Source organism: Melanerpes formicivorus, unplaced genomic scaffold (assembly GCF_026170545.1).
Source record: "Melanerpes formicivorus ecotype bairdi unplaced genomic scaffold, bMelFor1.0.p_v2 SCAF_20, whole genome shotgun sequence".
NCBI lineage: Eukaryota > Metazoa > Chordata > Aves > Piciformes > Picidae > Melanerpes > Melanerpes formicivorus.
Window position 1 is genome coordinate 9,204,625 of NW_027142372.1, and position 16,693 is coordinate 9,221,317.

The following is a 16,693-nucleotide window of genomic DNA, read 5'->3' on the forward strand; positions in this document are numbered from 1 at the left end:
GTAGAACAGACTGATGGGTAGTTGCAACCAAGACTATTAAAGCTACTGTCTTCAGATCACAGTGAAACTTACCTTGAAGACAGGGGGAGATCTTTTATCTGCACTTACTTCCATTGGAGCCACGTCTTCACTCTTAATCATACTGCTTGGCATGAGTGGAGTTATCAAGGCACTAGGAAGAATGTTCACCTTCTCCAGGTTACAGCCCGTGGCCTTCACTGCTGTAGTCACAAAGGGAAACAGAAGGGCAATGAAATGTTAACACTGGCTATACACAGAGTGGGCTTCTGGTAGTGGCCACCTTCCCCTTTCACTTTTCAGCCCTACAAGAGCCCTCACACTGATATAAGATGGTAACATGCAGAGAGACCATTTCTGTAAGTGAAATTAACTGTCTTGAGTTAATACACTGCTGAAACTGAGCTTAAACCAAACCAAGGGCAAAGCCTGTACAAACCACACTTCCACAAGGACTTCAAAGTAAATTAAAGAATTTATCTTCAACATACAGCAACAGATCACAGAATCACCAAGGTTGGAAGAGACCTCAAAGATCAAGTCCAACCTGTCACCACAGACCTCATGACTAAACCATGGCACCAAATGCCACGTCCAATCCCCTCTTGAACACATCCAGGGATGGTGACTCCACCACCTCCCTGGGCAGCCCATTCCAATGGCGAATGACTCTCTCAGGGAAGAGCTCTCTCCTCAACTCTAGGCTAAATCTCCAGGCTTTCAACAAATTTAAACCTCACACTAACATGGCAGCAAAATTTCTGCAGATTTCCATCAAGAACATGCCAGCTCCTCAGGAACAAGCCTTGTGTTTCTGTTCTGTGTAGAACCAAATGCTCTTCTGCAATGTTATTTTCTGCCTTTATCAATCAATTCCCAGCATGGCAACAGTTATCAATATACCAACAGCCAAATAAATTCATTCCCTCCTCCTCTTAACTCAAGGTTTGGGGTGGCTCCAGAAAGACAAGCCCCAGGATCTGATGCGCTGGGCTGCGCTGCTGGCAGGGAACACAGTTTGAGTGAGACCATTCCAAGATACATCTGCTTCAGGACAGATGAGGTCACACAGGGTGTTTAAAAGCAGCACTCTGGATTCTTCCATACCATAGTCACAATGCATAAGCTTCCCTATGCGCTTAATCATCTTGTGCTCATCAGAAACAAATTATGTAAGTAGCTAAAAAAACATTCTCAGTGGCATATAGATTAGATCCTACCAGTGGTATGTTCATCCACAGTGACACATTGGGTTGGAAGGATGAAGGGAAAAAAAAAGAAGTGAGATTTATAATGAAGGGGAAGATTCCCAAGCAGACAAATACCCTTTGGCTTGGTCCCTTACTATGCTTCTGTAACACATTTTGGTTCAGAACTTTTAGTTCTAAACACTTCCAGTTCAGTTAATTTAAAACTTGTTACCACCTTTCCAAGAGACACACACTTTCCCTTTTCTCCCAAAGGTGGAAACTGACCTCCCCCATCAACCACTTAAAACCAGCTCTCCAGCACTAACTCAGTGTTTAGAAGGCAAAGACCTAGCACATGGTTGTCCACCCCTCCACACACACACACACATTCCTCCAGCTTTACAGGGCAGCTTAGATTTACAAATGTGTTGTCTTGGAATGCAACTTGTCACTGAAGTCTGTCAAAGCTGAGGGCTCTTAAAATGCTGGAGCTGTAATGGCTTTAGGAAGCCATATTTTGGGTTTTTTCCTAACATATGCAGATGCTGCAACAGAAATCAGCTTAAGGAATATTCAGATAGCTGAGACAGAGATGAAAATTGCCTGTGGAGAAAGACCCTGGAGCTCAGTCCGTAACTACAGTTCCTGTTAACAGCAGTTCACTCTATTTGGCCAGCGTTGCTGGAAACTATGCCACTTAAGAAATCATGAATTCAAGTTTTTTTTGCTCCCAGTGAAAGGAAAACAGGAAGGAAGGAGCATCCCACTGCATCCTCACCTGGTCTTTAGCATTTCAGAACAGTGAGGAAAGATGAGCTGGGATATATGCAGAAACAAAGCACTGAAAGCAAGCAAAACTCTCTGACCTCTGGTTCATGATCAACTTAGAGCACAGAATCACAGAACCATTAAGGCTGGAAAAAACCTCTAAGATCATCAAGTTCAACCATCAACCCAGTACCACTATGTGATGGGTTGAAAATTCCCCCCCAACATTAAATTTGCCAGACCAGCTCAGGTGGAAGCAAATGAAAGCTGCACTTACAAGCAAAACTATACTCTACAATGAAATGCATTGAGTATGTACACATTTGCAGGGATTTACAATTAATGAACAGCACAAGGACCCTTCTGCTAACAGCTTCTCCCTCCCTGCCCTTCCTTAGCCCCCTATACACAAAAGGCACAAGAGAAAGAGCAGAGAGGCATTTTGCTAGACTTAGCCAAAGCAATGCAGCCAAGGTCAAGCAGAAGCAAGTTAATCTCTCCCAGAACAAAGAAGTGAGAGAAGAGAGAAATTGTTTACATGACTAGCTTAAGTGCCTTATCTCTCCAATGGGATTGTTTAGAACTATCATTATTTTCCTTTTTACACCCAACAGTGATTTATTTACATTTTACTACTTTCTGTTCAAGATCTGTGAAAAATCTTTAAAGGTATAGCCTAAAACGGCCACACACCACACCCACTAAACCATGTCCCACAGTGCCATGACTGCATAACTTTTTAACATCTCCAGGGATGGTGACTCCATCACCTTCCTGCACAGAACAGGTACAGGAATGAGCCATCAAAAAGGAAGCTGGCCAGCAGAAAACTCATGCCAGAAAGTAAATTAAGATGTGTCACAAACTAAACAGAGGACATGAAGCAGCAGAAACAGCACATGGTGTCCTCATGAACAGCAGATGTTCTCCTGAAGCAGGTGGTATCTTCCCATGGTTAAGCCCCCACACTGTTAGCTGGATGTCAGGCGTGCCCTGATACATTAGTTATTATTTCCCTCATCTTTTTCATCTTGCTACCAAAGTCTTCCCAAGCCTTTTACCGCCCTGTTTCATTGCCCTAAATATTTCTGCGCATTTCTTCCCCAAATATTCTCTGCAGGTTAAAACTCATCATTCCTTGATTATCCTCCCTAACAAGTTGTAAAGTCAACTTGTAAATACATCCCCTGCCAAGACCAAGCTATTAACTTCAAACATGAGTTTCATGATTCTAACCTGAAGCTACAGATTCCTATCAAACTTGTGATCACGTTGTTAATTTGCTTACCTTCCAACCTGCTTTCACGAGAGTAGGCTCTGGAAATTTCCAGTAACCTTTGTACACCATCAGAGTTTTCACCCTCGACTAAGAAAGATTTCCTTCCCCTACCTGTGTTTCAGTATCAGAAGGATCAATTCACTTCACACTTGGAAAAAAAACCCAGGCAAACCTGAAACTTGCTCCCTTGGTACAAAACTGTTGACAAACTATGCACGGCAGAAGGGTCAAGAAAAGAGAACCTCACTAAAGGGACATCCACCAAAACCAGATTCATAGCACCACTAGACAAAAACAACTACCAAGTTGGCATGATGGTGTTTCTCAGGATTTGGTTCTTCCCCTCTTAAAACTTATGTGTATATTTTGGTTTAAATTAACATGACACAGTTTCGAAATCCTTTGTACTAACCACCATCTCAGGCTGCTTTCTTCTTCTTCACTCACAAGCACACTAAAAGATTAGACTGCAGGGCCTGAGGTGAAAAATGAATTTACTTTGTTGGGTTTTTTTTTCTCCCCCCCAAAGATTTCCTTCTATTCTGGTTGATGTTACCATTACAGAATGATAGAATTGTTTTGGTTGGAAGAGATCTTGAAGATCATCAAGATGAACCCTTAAGCCAGCACTGCCAAGCCACCACTACATCATATCCCTCAACACCACATCTCCACAGCTTTGAAACCCCTCCAGGGATGGAGACTCCACCACTGCCCAGGGCAGCCTGGTCGATGGCTTGACAGGTCTTTTGGGGAGAAGAAATTGTTCCTCATGTCCAATCTAAACCTCCCTTGGGGCAACTTGAGGCTATTTCCTTATGTTCTTGTTACTTAGAAGATAGCAACCTCCCCCACACTCCAATCTCCTTTGTGGAAGCCTTAGAGAGCCAGAAGGTCTCCTCTCAGCCTCCTTTTCTGTAGCCTGAGCAACCCCAGTTCCCTCAGCTGCTCCTCACAAGACTTGGGCTCTAGACCCTTCACCAGCTTCCTTGCCCTTCTCTGGACCTTTTACCTTTTTTCTTTATACTTACAGGAACACTGATATGAAGCAAAATACTCAGAATCAGAAAACAAACCCAACTGTAAGAATACAGCCAGATTTTATAAGCACAGACTTATCTTCACAGGATGTCTGATTCATTCCTCCAAATTTGGATAGGCATTTATAGTTAAATTATTAACAACAATGATAAGAATCAATTTAATACCTTTTATAGCCTCTTCAAAAGAACAATGTTGGGCTGGGCTGGAGATTTCCTTCTTCACATTAACATTCAGAGTACCAGCTGTTGAGACAAAACACACTGAGAACTTCCTTATGTTAAAACAGCAAACAAGAGGGGGGGAAAAAAAAGAGAGAGAGAATAAAATAACAAAGCAAACCAAAACAGTTACTTAAATCTTAAAGTAATTAAGGTCCTTTGAAAACCACAAAGTTTTGCACTGTGTGTTGGAAGATAGAAACAAAAATACATGATATGGTCAAACTTCAGCTCTCCTTAAGATAAAGCTTGCTGCTGCTTTTTGGTTGTGTTTGGGTTGCTGCATACAGTATGTTGACTTTTACTCCTGCTCAGCTTCATTTTGAACCTTGCACTAGAAATGGATGCTGCTTTGTAAGAACAGCTGTCTCCACGCAGCTGAAATCTGAGCCACATGAAAGAGAAAAGCCAAGCCTTTAGATGTCATCATTTACCAGAGCAAACCTCACCAGCAAGAGGCTTTGGGAAAGATCCACGTTACCTAACCTTTCTGTTTGGGTGGACTAAATGCTGTGAAATGAGAAGCTCAGCAGGTAAAACTGCTCATTCCCTCCTCCAGTTCCCCACTTCACATACATGTATCTGGAGTGTAGGTAAATGGTTGCACATCGTGTGATCTTCCAGCGTTGGTCACCACGTAAATTCCCACAGAAACAGCTGAGGTTATTTGCTGGTCATGATATGGTGGCACCTTCACAATAAGGTGATTCTGCAATGCAAAAATCATCTTTAAATTCACAGTAGAAGCTTTATTTATTTTTTATCATTATTTATTCTTGACCTTAGCTGTGTTTACAGCCATACAAAGAGAGAAACAGACTGCTAAATACAAACAAAGGCACTGGAGAAAATGTGATCAACTGACACTTTCAGTGAAACAAACTGATTACTAACTTGTGCTAGAAGAAAGATTTGAGTACCTTGCTCATGAAATGCTCACTGGCAACATACAGCTCGACTGGGAGGTGCAGAAAGGAAAGATATATTAAGTCCAGCCCTTTATACATAAGCTTATCCCTAACATGCCTGACTGCACTGTGATCAGTTTGCCATCAGTTCCGCTGGACTCGGACCCGCCAGCGTGCTGCTGAGTCAGGTTCAGGGTGGACAGATGGAGGATGGAGTCTCATGTTACACCTAAGCGGATTTAACACCAAGCAGACATCAGAAAACAGGCCCTGCAATCACTCATCAACTGGAATAGTGATGAGTGATCTGTCTACTCCCCATCCACCTCTACTCCACTGGAGGTGAGACATGATTCCTGCCAGTGCAGGCACGGAATGCTGCCTTCAGAGCTGGGAGCACATCATTTACATCTAAGAACTCCCTCTAATTTCAGTCCCACAGTCCATAAAGGCACCAGCTTGTGTCCAAAACAATAGACTAATCTTCTGTAAAACATTTCCAAGGGGAACAGAAATTCAGTCAGGAATAAAGACCATGATGGGGACACAATAGTTTCATAGTTTCATTCAGGGTTGGAAGGGACCACAAGGATCATCTAGTTCCAACCCCCCTGCCATGGGCAGGGACATCCCACACTAGATCAGGCTGGACAGAGCCTCATCCAGCCTGCTCTTAAACACCCCCAGGGACGGGGCCTCGACCACCTCCCTGGACAACCCATTCAAACCCATCTGTCTCCACACACAAGTCTCCTAACATGCCCTTAGGAAAGCTCCTGGAAAATTTAAAGGCCTTTTAATAACATTTAATTACGTTACATTAAGAGCAATGACTTGCTCACCTACTCCACATACCACACTCCTGCTGTGGTATCTAAGCTCTCAGTTAGAAACTGAATCATTTACTTGTATAAACCCAAAACAATGGCAAGCTCTTCAGTGAAGCTGGTAGAGTACTTCAGGAAAAGGAATGTTACTTCAGGAAAAGGAATGTTACTTCAGGAAAAGGAATGTTACTTCAGGAAAAGGAATGTTACTTCAGGAAAAGGAATGTTACTTCAGGAAAAGGAATGTTACTTCAGGAAAAGGAATGTTACTTCAAGAAATGCAGAGGAAGAAGGAAAGGCTTATTGGATTCTTCAGTGGAAAGAGCTGGAGCAGTTTTTATATAATAATAAATAATAATAATAATATAGAAGTACCTGATGAAATAACTCCATGTCTATTTCAGCTTCTGCCTTCCAAGAATTCTCATCTAAATGAAAGTTAAAAAGAAAAAGTCATTTCCTATCCATAGAAAACAATTTTAGTGCCTTCGACTCTGCTTCTGCCACTAAACTCTATCAACCAACACAAACCCAAACACCTTCCCTTCAGCACCCCGAGCCATTATTGCTTTCACACTAACCAGAAACGTTCTCTTGGAAAATCACTTTTGTTCCCTTTAGAAAGTTCTTGCCAATCAAAAAAACTTCCTCTTCACCCTTCACTGAACAACTGTGCAGACTTTTCTTTAGGATCTCTGGAACTCCTGCTGGTTGAGCTGCAATTGGAAAAAACAAATTGTTGGGAAGCAAGAAAATATCAACATCCGAAACAAAAAGCTTTTACTCACAGGATTATAAAGAACAAAACAATTCCTGAGCTTCTTCCTTTACTGTACTACTCCTGACATAACTTTTCATAACATAACTGCCTTGATTATTCCCTCACTAAATGTCAGGACCTCGTTAAAAACAAAAATGACACTTAGGTAAACAATTCACTAAGAAGCTTTTCCCTTTTATCCTGCATTTACCAAATCTTCAAAACAAAGCTTTCAGTGTTTGAGCCTTTGAGCCAAAGCTCAAGAACTCTTCAGGAGAAAAAGCCACACCTTGAGTCCTGTGTCCAGTTTTGGGCCCCTCAGTTTAGGAAAGATGTTGACTTGCTGGAAGGTGTCCAGAGAAGGGCAACAAAGCTGGGGAGGGGTTTGGAGCACAGCCCTGTGAGGAGAGGCTGAGGGAGCTTTGGTTGCTTAACCTGGAGAAGAGGAGGCTCAGAGGAGACCTTATTACTGTCTACAACTACTGAAGGGAGGTTGTAGCCAGGTCGGGGTTGGTCTCTTCTCCCAGGCAACCAGCACCAGAACAGGAGGACACAGTCTCAAGCTGCACCAGGGGAGGTTTAGGCTGGATGTTAGGAAGAAGTTCTTCACAGAAAGAGTGATTGGCCATTGGAATGGGCTGCCCAGGGAGGTGGTGGAGTCACCATCACTGGAGGTGTTCAAGAGAGCACTGCATGAGGCACTTGGTGCCATGGTTTAGTTGATTAGATGGTGTTGGGTGACAGGTTGGACTTGATGATCTCAAAGGTGTTTTCCAACCTGGTCAGTTCTATTCTATTCTAAATCTAGTTCTGTAATCTCCTGGCACGCTCAGTACACATCAGGTTCCAGCTGCAGCACACCTTCACATTTACCTGTGAGTTCACAAAACCATTTTTGATGAAGCTTATTTTTCTGTGCAGAAGGGTAGAAGCACCAATGTCCATCTGACCTGTGCTTTTCAGACTGACACAGCTTGAGCAGGTTGGTCTAGTTGAAGACATTCCTGCCCATGCATGGGCTTGGAACGAGATGATCCTGAAGGTCCCTTCCAACCCAAACCACTCTGTAACTCTAAGACTTTCTGGACCAATAAACTTGAGCTAATGCAAATCCTTGTATGAGACATCTCAGTAGTTGGAGGTTATAGCAATTTATATCCTGAGATATAAAGAGACCACAGCTTCCAGAAACACATCCCCGGAAACCTCAGATGATGGTTTATATAACATATACTACAAACTGTCTTTGCTGCAACTATTTCAATGCTTCTTAAAGCATAAATCCACTAAGACCATGTTTGTTAAATGAAGACAAGCACTAAGGACAATTTAAACAGAAGTATAATTTAAAATAAGGTACTTTGAGTTTGTCACATTTCATGGTATCAAATCATTCCAGCTTCTAATGAAGGTTTCTCAACCACCTTTTCTATTCACCATAAAGTATTAGTGGCAGAAGCTTGGACTTGTGCTTTGCACTCATGTGGCCCACTTCTGTTGTTTAATAACAGCATACTCTGGGGTTACTACACAGAAGAACAGAAATACTGTAACACTTCAAATTATTTAATGACCTTTCAGAAAGGATTTTTCTACAACTGTTGCAGCAGGTTCCCAGGCAACCATTACGCAACTACTAAATATGCTCAAGGCACACAGACTTCTGAAAAGAGTAACTGGATTTAGGTTTGCTAACAAAACCTATTTATATTTATTTAAAACACAGACCTTAAAGAGCCTGCATCTCCTTAATGTCTCTCCTATGATTTCAGGTGCATTAGTGCAACTTTGACAGCAATGCAAGTCACAAAACACAGCATGAGCAGGCTCTGATGAGTGATTATGAGAAGGTACAGCACACCTCTGTAACAACATGTGCTCAAGGAGGTGATTTATATAAGCAAATAACATAACAAACCACAACATTTTATGCCATATTGATCAGCCAGTGCCATGTACCAGCATTGTCTATGGCAAGTCACCATAACTTCAGACTAAGTCAAGAGAGCAGAAGCAAAGTATCCTGGAAACAGCTTCCAAGAATTCCCATCTCAGCCTTCACATTATGATCAGTTTTAGCCACAGCATTCCTCAAAGACAGAAGTCTAACCAGAGTATTTTGATTTTTGTGTTTCAGACCTCCAGCAATGAAGATGCTGTAGAATTCTTGGCCAATCTCCTGGTTGGTTACACAATTCAGAAGATTTTCTTATCCACTGACTGAAACCCAGCTCACTAAAAACAAAACCTATTTGCTTCCCACTGTACATATTTTAGAACTTTGTTTATGAAAGGATAACTTTTCTTGTCCTTCTTTCTTTCTTCTAAAGTCCCTTAGCATGTCATTGCTCTCACATATTCTGCTTTTTATTCACTGCCCATGTATCAAAATGTAGCTACTAACATTACATGGATGCATTCGACCAACAGCATGGCCAGAGACCTACAAGGGACCCTCAAAATCCAGTACTGGACTGGCCCTACCAACAAGCTAAGCAGGAATTGCATCAAACCCAGCTTTTTCAGCTAAACAGCCTTAAAATAGGCTGTCTCTAAGACATCTCAGACTCTACTTCCAACAGCAAATTGGGGATTGTTGTGTTTAAGAAAACAGCAGATGATTTCCCTTCCCATTTCTGCTATGCTTTAAACAACTCCAGCAACTTAGTGATACAAACAAAATGTACACAGAAAGAGCTTTTAGAGACTGTACAGGAAACATTTTCTTCTTAAATCTGAAAATTCCTACAAGGCTGTAGTGACTAGAGTGGGGCTGCCAGACAACTGGATTTCTAGCAAATATATTTATTTATGTTCCAGCCACATAGCTGCATAAGCCTGAGAACTCCAACAGTTTAAGATACACTGGGAAAAGAAAGAGTCAAAAAGTGTCAGGGGGATGGGAACACCTCAGTCTGACCTTGCTGCAAGAGCTTCCCAAACACCAGATTATTATCTAAAGCATAGAACATGGCTGAAGAGAGGAGGAGAGTCCTCCCCTGCATCAGCAGGGACACATCTTTGGTTATCAGCCTTTCAAGGGTTTCTGCAAGGTTCCTGCTCTCCCTGAGTCTTGCAAAGGGATCCTGTGTGAAAGCAGAACCCTGGAAGCAGATGGGCTCCATGCCACAACTGCGGATTGCCCATAGCACTGAAGCGCACAGGGGCAGCTGATGTGGAAGCTCACATGGTTCTAATTATCTCCTCTTCCAATCTGCTCTTTTACTGGCAACAAAACTGCAGTTTCTGACAAGCTGAATAGGAGCCCTGACACAATAGGTAATGACAGCATTCAGAAAAAAAGAAAACAAACCACCAAAACCCAGGAAGTTTTTATACAATGGGAAGAGCAGGACACAAGTGCCCCGGAGCTTGCATAATCACACTGTGCTCCATGCATGGAGAAAAAGCCCTTCTGTCTCCTTCATCAAGAAATCTCAGGAATCCCATCAACAGCTGTACTAAACACATTTCCCTGCTCTTTGACAACAGATGAACAAAACTCCCCACAACTGGAAGTCACTGCAGACTCCATAGACACAAGCAGACTCTATGTACAGCTTCCACCAATCTTGCTCAGCAGAACCTAACCAGCCTGAGCAACCATCTGTGTACAGTGCTAAACAGAGCATTTAATAAACAGCTATAAAAAGTTTCATTCTTGCACTGAACCAGAACAGACTCAGCCCCTGGCCCATCAAACCACCACAACTGCAAAGAGCCATGGCTACTAACTTATTACAAGTTGTTCCTCTCAATGAAAGTTGACAGATGAGAAGAGATTAAAACCTGTATCCAAAAAGTCACAGAATAAGTTCAAAGCAATCATGACCAAACAGACAACAGAAAAAATTCAGACCTTGTAAAAGGCAAAATTTCATTCAATAGAAGTTACAACTATTTCTAATTACTGGTCAGTCATTGAACTTACACCCCATGCCAAGTAAAACTCTATCCATGTGATTTTAGCCACAGCAACGCTGAAAAAAGCACAGATTAACACTGGAGGGTTGTTTTTTTTCTCCTCAAAGCATTTTATGGCAGTCACCCTCAAAGCCAGAATCCTCCAACACCAACCTTTTAATTGGATACTTACTGCACAAAATTGGGGAAGAAGGAGTCTGAAGAGTCAAAGTTGAGCCATCTTTGCGAGTGATGTTAACGCGGAACACCAGCCTAGCTCGTGTGCTTTTCTTCTTGGAGCCAGCAATCCCTATCCTAGCTTCAACGTCAGCGTTTCTCAGCTTCAGTATTCCCACACAATCAACCCTAACAACACAAGATGGGGGAAGAGTTTAGTGGACTTTAGTAAGTTCAGCCTCTTAAATAAACTTTCAACTAGTTACATAAGCCACAATGTCAAAACTCTAGAATTACCGAAATACTGTTGGGGTTTTTTTCCTTATTCCCATGCAATCTCCGTATGACCTTTCTCATTAGAGAGCCTGCTTTTCAATTCAACCCTGCATAATTTGGGTGATGAATCAAGGAATAGGAAAGTAGTATGAATGAAACAGAAAGTGCAACCCAACCAAGTCATCTGTAAGCGCTCGATTTACACAGATCTTCATTCTTCCATTCCTGGGGCCACATCTGGCTTGATCAGATCATTACTATAAATGTTCTGCATTCACTGAAAGCAGCAATAGAAGAAAACTTACTGTAGTGACATTAAGTTTTTATGCTCAGTGGAAGCTGGATTTGATAGATAGGTCAGACCATAACTGTGGCCCCATGGGAAATGTATACAGGGCCAGAGTGAGAGGGACGTGGTGCTGACTTCAGACAGACACAAAATAATTTCAAGCAAAACCCAACAACCACAAAAGAAAATAAACAACAAAAAAAATCCCCAAACCCAAGCTGCTGTGTAAAGAAGTGGAATATTGTAATTTCACCAGGATCTCAGCCCCATAGACCCAAAAAGCACAGGGACTACCTGGTATGTCCTCCTGCATGAGGACCAAGGAGCAACAGCTTGAGAGTGGAGAGGAGGGGTTAGTGTGACTCACTGGCATTACCGTGAACAGAGGTGCTGAAGCATCACTGAAATCCTGGAAGGGTTCTTTTGAGTCATCAAGATAGTTTTTGAGATATCAGCCAAGACAAATTCTCTCTAAATAATTCCAAGTTCATCTTTCTAGCATCCCTATATTGACCTGGTTTTACATCAATGCTTGAGGACAATTGTAGAATTAACAAGAGGCAGTTTCCAAACTTAACACAGGAATATGTTTGACAGTTAAAAAATCAGATTGATTCAGTCTACTGGCAAACTATTATCCTGCTGCTTCAGTGGACACTGTGAACTGAAGAAAAGCATCTTCTCTTGAAGCAAGACAAACTTCTAAGTGAATGGTGACAGCTTTTAACTATATCCCCATTTAAAAAATCCATTCTACTGAAAACACTGAAAGAAGATCACTCCCTTTCTGAATATTAAGATAAAAGTAGAAAGCTTATTAGAGAACCTGAAGTTTCTAGGGAGATCCAGACCACAGAGACAGATGAGATCACCTGTCTCACACCTGCTGCAGTAAACTGTGCCCAAACTGCTGCCTGTGCTGGCCCAGAGCTTCTCTGTGAAGACAGCAGAGCAGGAGGCTGCTGTGACAAATGGCTGTCTGGCGGAAGTGACAGAAATGGAACAAGCAAAGCAAGAGGAGTCAAGCCAGAGCTTAGCTTTGCTATTCACAGCACCCAGTCTTGTGGGGTCTAAAGGGATCAGGAGATCCCAGCATTCCCATTCTTTCTTCTGAACAGCAATTCTGTCCTTGTTAAAAGGCAAGACAACCAGTAGGACCAGTGACCAGTGTGTAGTTCACATAATGCTTGAATATAAACATTATTGATCAAACATTACATGAAACTAATGCAACAAAGCTAACTGATAAAGTTTAAAGAAGATCAGATTAAGCTTTAAGTATAATAAACTGAGAAGGTAACAAACTTTTTTTCTTATACAGGAAGCTTCACTAAATGCCTGCTGTGTGCCAAGACATTCACACTTTTAACCAGCCCACTGGAGAAGGAAGATCAGTTTCTGGAAACAAGAAGCCAGTAAATGAAAATATGTAAACAAACAGAAGCTACTCACGCGAGTGTCATATTGTTGCTGGGGTCCAGCCCGACCTCAATGACAGTGGTCCCCTCTATATCCACCTCTTTACAGGGAGTAGTGTTCCTCCCAGTAACTCTGCAGGCCTGGTAGAACCCATGTGGCTTCACTCGGCCTGAGTCGTTGCCCACAAATACCTGCAGCACCACCGGCTCGTTGTGACCTTCCAGCTGGAACATGGAACACAAATCAAGTATTAGACTAGATCTAAGGAGGACATTTTTGACACTGAGGGCGGTGAGACCCTGGCCCAGGCTGCCCAGAGAGGTGGGAGATGCCCCATCCCTGGAACCATTCCAGGTCAGGTTGTTTGGGGATCTGGCCAACTTCATCTAGTTGAAGACGTCCCTGCTGCCTGCAGGGGGGTTGGACTGGATGACCTTTAAAGGTCCCTTCCAACCCAAACCACTCTATGAGTCAATGAAATTTTTAAGTTGGCCAGCAATGCCTCTTAATTACGACAGGAAACATCTTATGCAGCTGAATTTGAAGTGAATCTGTTCCCAGTGTTGCTGGAAACAACCCATCACTGGCGCTGCAAGAGAAGAGCAAGCACCAGACCTCTACTGAGCCAGCAACACTTTCACACTATTCTGTCCCATCTTTAAAACACCCCAAAAGAACCAAAAAAACAAAAAACACCAACCCAAACAAAAACCCTCTTGTCCTTTACACATTTTTTTTTCCACTAGCTCAGATTTCCTGAAGCTCCACTGACTCACTTTGTCTGTCCAACCCTGGCAGACTTTGATACGCAGGGTATGAACCAGTTTGCCTACTGGTAAAGCAAGCTTGAGCTTCCAGGAATCCAGTAACACGAGACTCTTCCAAACAGAATTTTCAGTGATGGGTGCTAAAGGGTAACTGGGAAAGGAATTAAAAGGAAATTCAGATGAACAAAGGCCCATTAAGAAAACTCACATAAATGAGCACTACATCTCCATAGCAACAGGACTATATGAATGGATTCTTTTCTTATGAAACTACTGGATTTCCACATTACTCAGGAGGACTGAGGGAAGTGTTGGAGATGTTTCTAACACTGTTGAGCAGGACTTGACAGAGAAGTACATTTCTATACTCAGCAGTAGTCAGCACATATTTTAAGGGCTGTATCATAAGCAAGTATTTCTTTGTGGATCTAGTAAATTAGTTTGGGATGAGAACTGCTTTGCTGCTTTCTCAGCAGTGGCCTAAGTTAAGAAAAGCAACATTTTCTTTCCTAATTTCTCTTTCTGATCTGTGTGATAAGAAAAAGAGTTGCCTATTGGGTCAACCTGCTGGCCACACTCCTCCCATCGTAACCAGGATTCTATCTGCCTTGTTTCCGTCCAGTGGGCAATGCTGGCCTGTACTCAGTTCTGTGTTCACTCTTACACCCATACTGTGGTCCCTGCAACTTGTGTGATGGTATCTGGCATCAGCACATCTGTCTCTGTGCAATCCACATACAGCATTACTCCTGGCAAGCCTCACTACAATTTGCATGAGGAAAACTTCACAAGCACAGCCCTGAAGTTTTGCTTCCACCAGGAATGTGTAGCTATCATTGCAGATGGACAGATAGCTGTCACAGTGAGTGAGTCTGTGAGCAGCAGACTCCTGTTAGTTACCCATAGAAAGCATCATCTATCACCTCCTCAGTCCAGCAGTCTGTAACAGACACCAAAACATTATCCCTGAGCTTCCTCCCCCTTCTGATCGCAACAGGTCCGTCTCCAGTTTCATGCTGGAGGTCTGTGCAGTCAGGGAGCTCCATTCAATACATGGTAACAGACATATACAGAACCATTTTGGTTGGAAAAGACCTTTAAGATCATCAAGTCCAACCATTACATGATGTCCTCTCTTCTACCTCAATAGCTGCTGCATAGCCACAGCAGCACCCCAGCCACGGACACTGCCCCATGTCTGTGTGACTCCAGCCAAGTCACAGCCCTGTGACTGCACAAGGGAAGAAATAAGACCTGCAAATTCACTGACTCAGTGCAGTCACTGGAGAGCAGCCTCTGAATGTTCTTCCTTTTGAGCAGGAGTATGAAAGGCCTCTTTGTAGCCTTCCTCCTTGTGTTTCTCCTCCATTTGTAGCTCCTCCTTCCTTCCTGGGATTCGGTCCCCATCCTCTGACAAGCTTACAGCAAAGCCCTTCTCATGGGGTTGGCAAGCCTGCTCACCAACATTTTTCCCCACTTTGAGAAGGTGAATTACATCAGTTGTCCTTTTCTCCCCTCCAAATGAGGCAAGACAAGAAAGCAGCTTAATGCTTGCTGGAGAAACCGGCTCTGCAGCCAAGCCCTGGATTCCAGACTGCATCTGCTCAGTCCAGATCCTGCCCCTTGACCAGAAGGGCTGAGGCACCTTTGAGTCCCCAATACTACTCACCCCTACCTCAGAGCAAGTGACCTTCAACACTTCCAGGCATCAGTTTATACAGGAAACAGGCTGCACTTGTGAAGACAACTGTGTTCTCTTTCTTTTCTTCCTGTTCTCCTTCTCTCCTAATCCACATGTACTTCACTACTCTGTCCTGAGCAGTATGACCCAGAAAGGACACCTCGGGTAGGTCCTTATGACCCTACTTAATATATACACACTGGATTCAGCTACTTCTTGTTAAAAAATAAAACAACAAATAAACTAACCCTACTTTTTAATTTTTCTTTTAATGAAACTTAAGCCTTGCTGGTAAGGACATAAAACTAACAATGATCCACTGTCAACAGCAATCAGTTACACTGTCTCACTATCCTAGTTTTGTGTACCTCAAGTGTCTCTAATCACAAAGTTCATCTCATTTTAGACTAACAGGACATCCATCACAGGTGATGATTGCTTCACCATTAAGATTCTTTACCTCCTGTAACTTTGTAATGCAGTACGAGTTTGCTACCTGCAAGAGATAGAGCAGAGTCTCTACTGCAGAGACTGCAAAGTCTCCTCCTTTCCCTCTAAAAATCAGGAATCTAGTTGTATTTGAGCTGAACCACCCTATTAAAGCATATCATTTTAGTCTACAGTGCATACTCAGGGCATGGATCACAGATGATGTATTGCTTTGGCATCAATCTTCCTCCTGTAACTTTTTGTTGCCGGCAGGAAGAGACAGAGCACAGTCTCTACAGCAGAGCCTGCAAAGTCTCCCCCTTTCCTCTATAACTCAAGGATTCTAGGCCTGTCTGAACCAAAACAGTTCCCACCCTGCTAAAGCACCCCTTGGAAAGAGGTCCCCATGCCACCCAACGCTGAGCTGCATACCTTTACAGTCGGAAAGCCTTGCTGGGTCCGGTCTTTGACGGAGCCTCGGCTGCCCTCTGTCAGGTACCGAGCCCTGTGCTGGGTTTCTGGCTGCACCACTATCTTCAGCTCCTTCCCCTCACTCTTAGTTGGATACTGACCACACAACATTGGGGTCTTCTTCCCTCCAGCTCCTTTCTGGTTCTCTGATGCTCTGGGAAGCCAAAACAGACTGTTAAAGGGACGTTATAAGCAGCTCCCCAATTAAAAAGAAAAAAAGTAGTAATATCAAACCCCTCAAAATCACAGGAAAGCTGAAAAGATAAAGT

The 16,693-nt window shown here is 42.9% G+C and overlaps 1 protein-coding gene across 5 annotated transcripts in view; it reads right to left on the minus strand.

Moving 5' to 3' along the window:
• Positions 1–16,693, minus strand: part of NFAT5 (nuclear factor of activated T cells 5) — a 74,773-nt gene that overhangs the window by 13,023 nt on the left and 45,057 nt on the right. For 4 of the 5 annotated variants that reach the window (XM_068150688.1, XM_068150692.1, XM_068150691.1 and 1 more), the window contains 8 exons: positions 16,386–16,578; positions 13,110–13,300; positions 11,109–11,281; positions 6,834–6,968; positions 6,628–6,680; positions 5,094–5,226; positions 4,464–4,541; positions 73–221 (listed from right to left, as the gene is read on the minus strand). In XM_068150688.1, coding sequence (XP_068006789.1) covers positions 73–221; positions 4,464–4,541; positions 5,094–5,226; positions 6,628–6,680; positions 6,834–6,968; positions 11,109–11,281; positions 13,110–13,300; positions 16,386–16,578 — 1,105 coding nt within the window. The remainder of the gene's footprint in view (positions 1–72; positions 222–4,463; positions 4,542–5,093; positions 5,227–6,627; positions 6,681–6,833; positions 6,969–11,108; positions 11,282–13,109; positions 13,301–16,385; positions 16,579–16,693) is intronic. The other variant, XM_068150689.1, reaches the window with a different exon arrangement.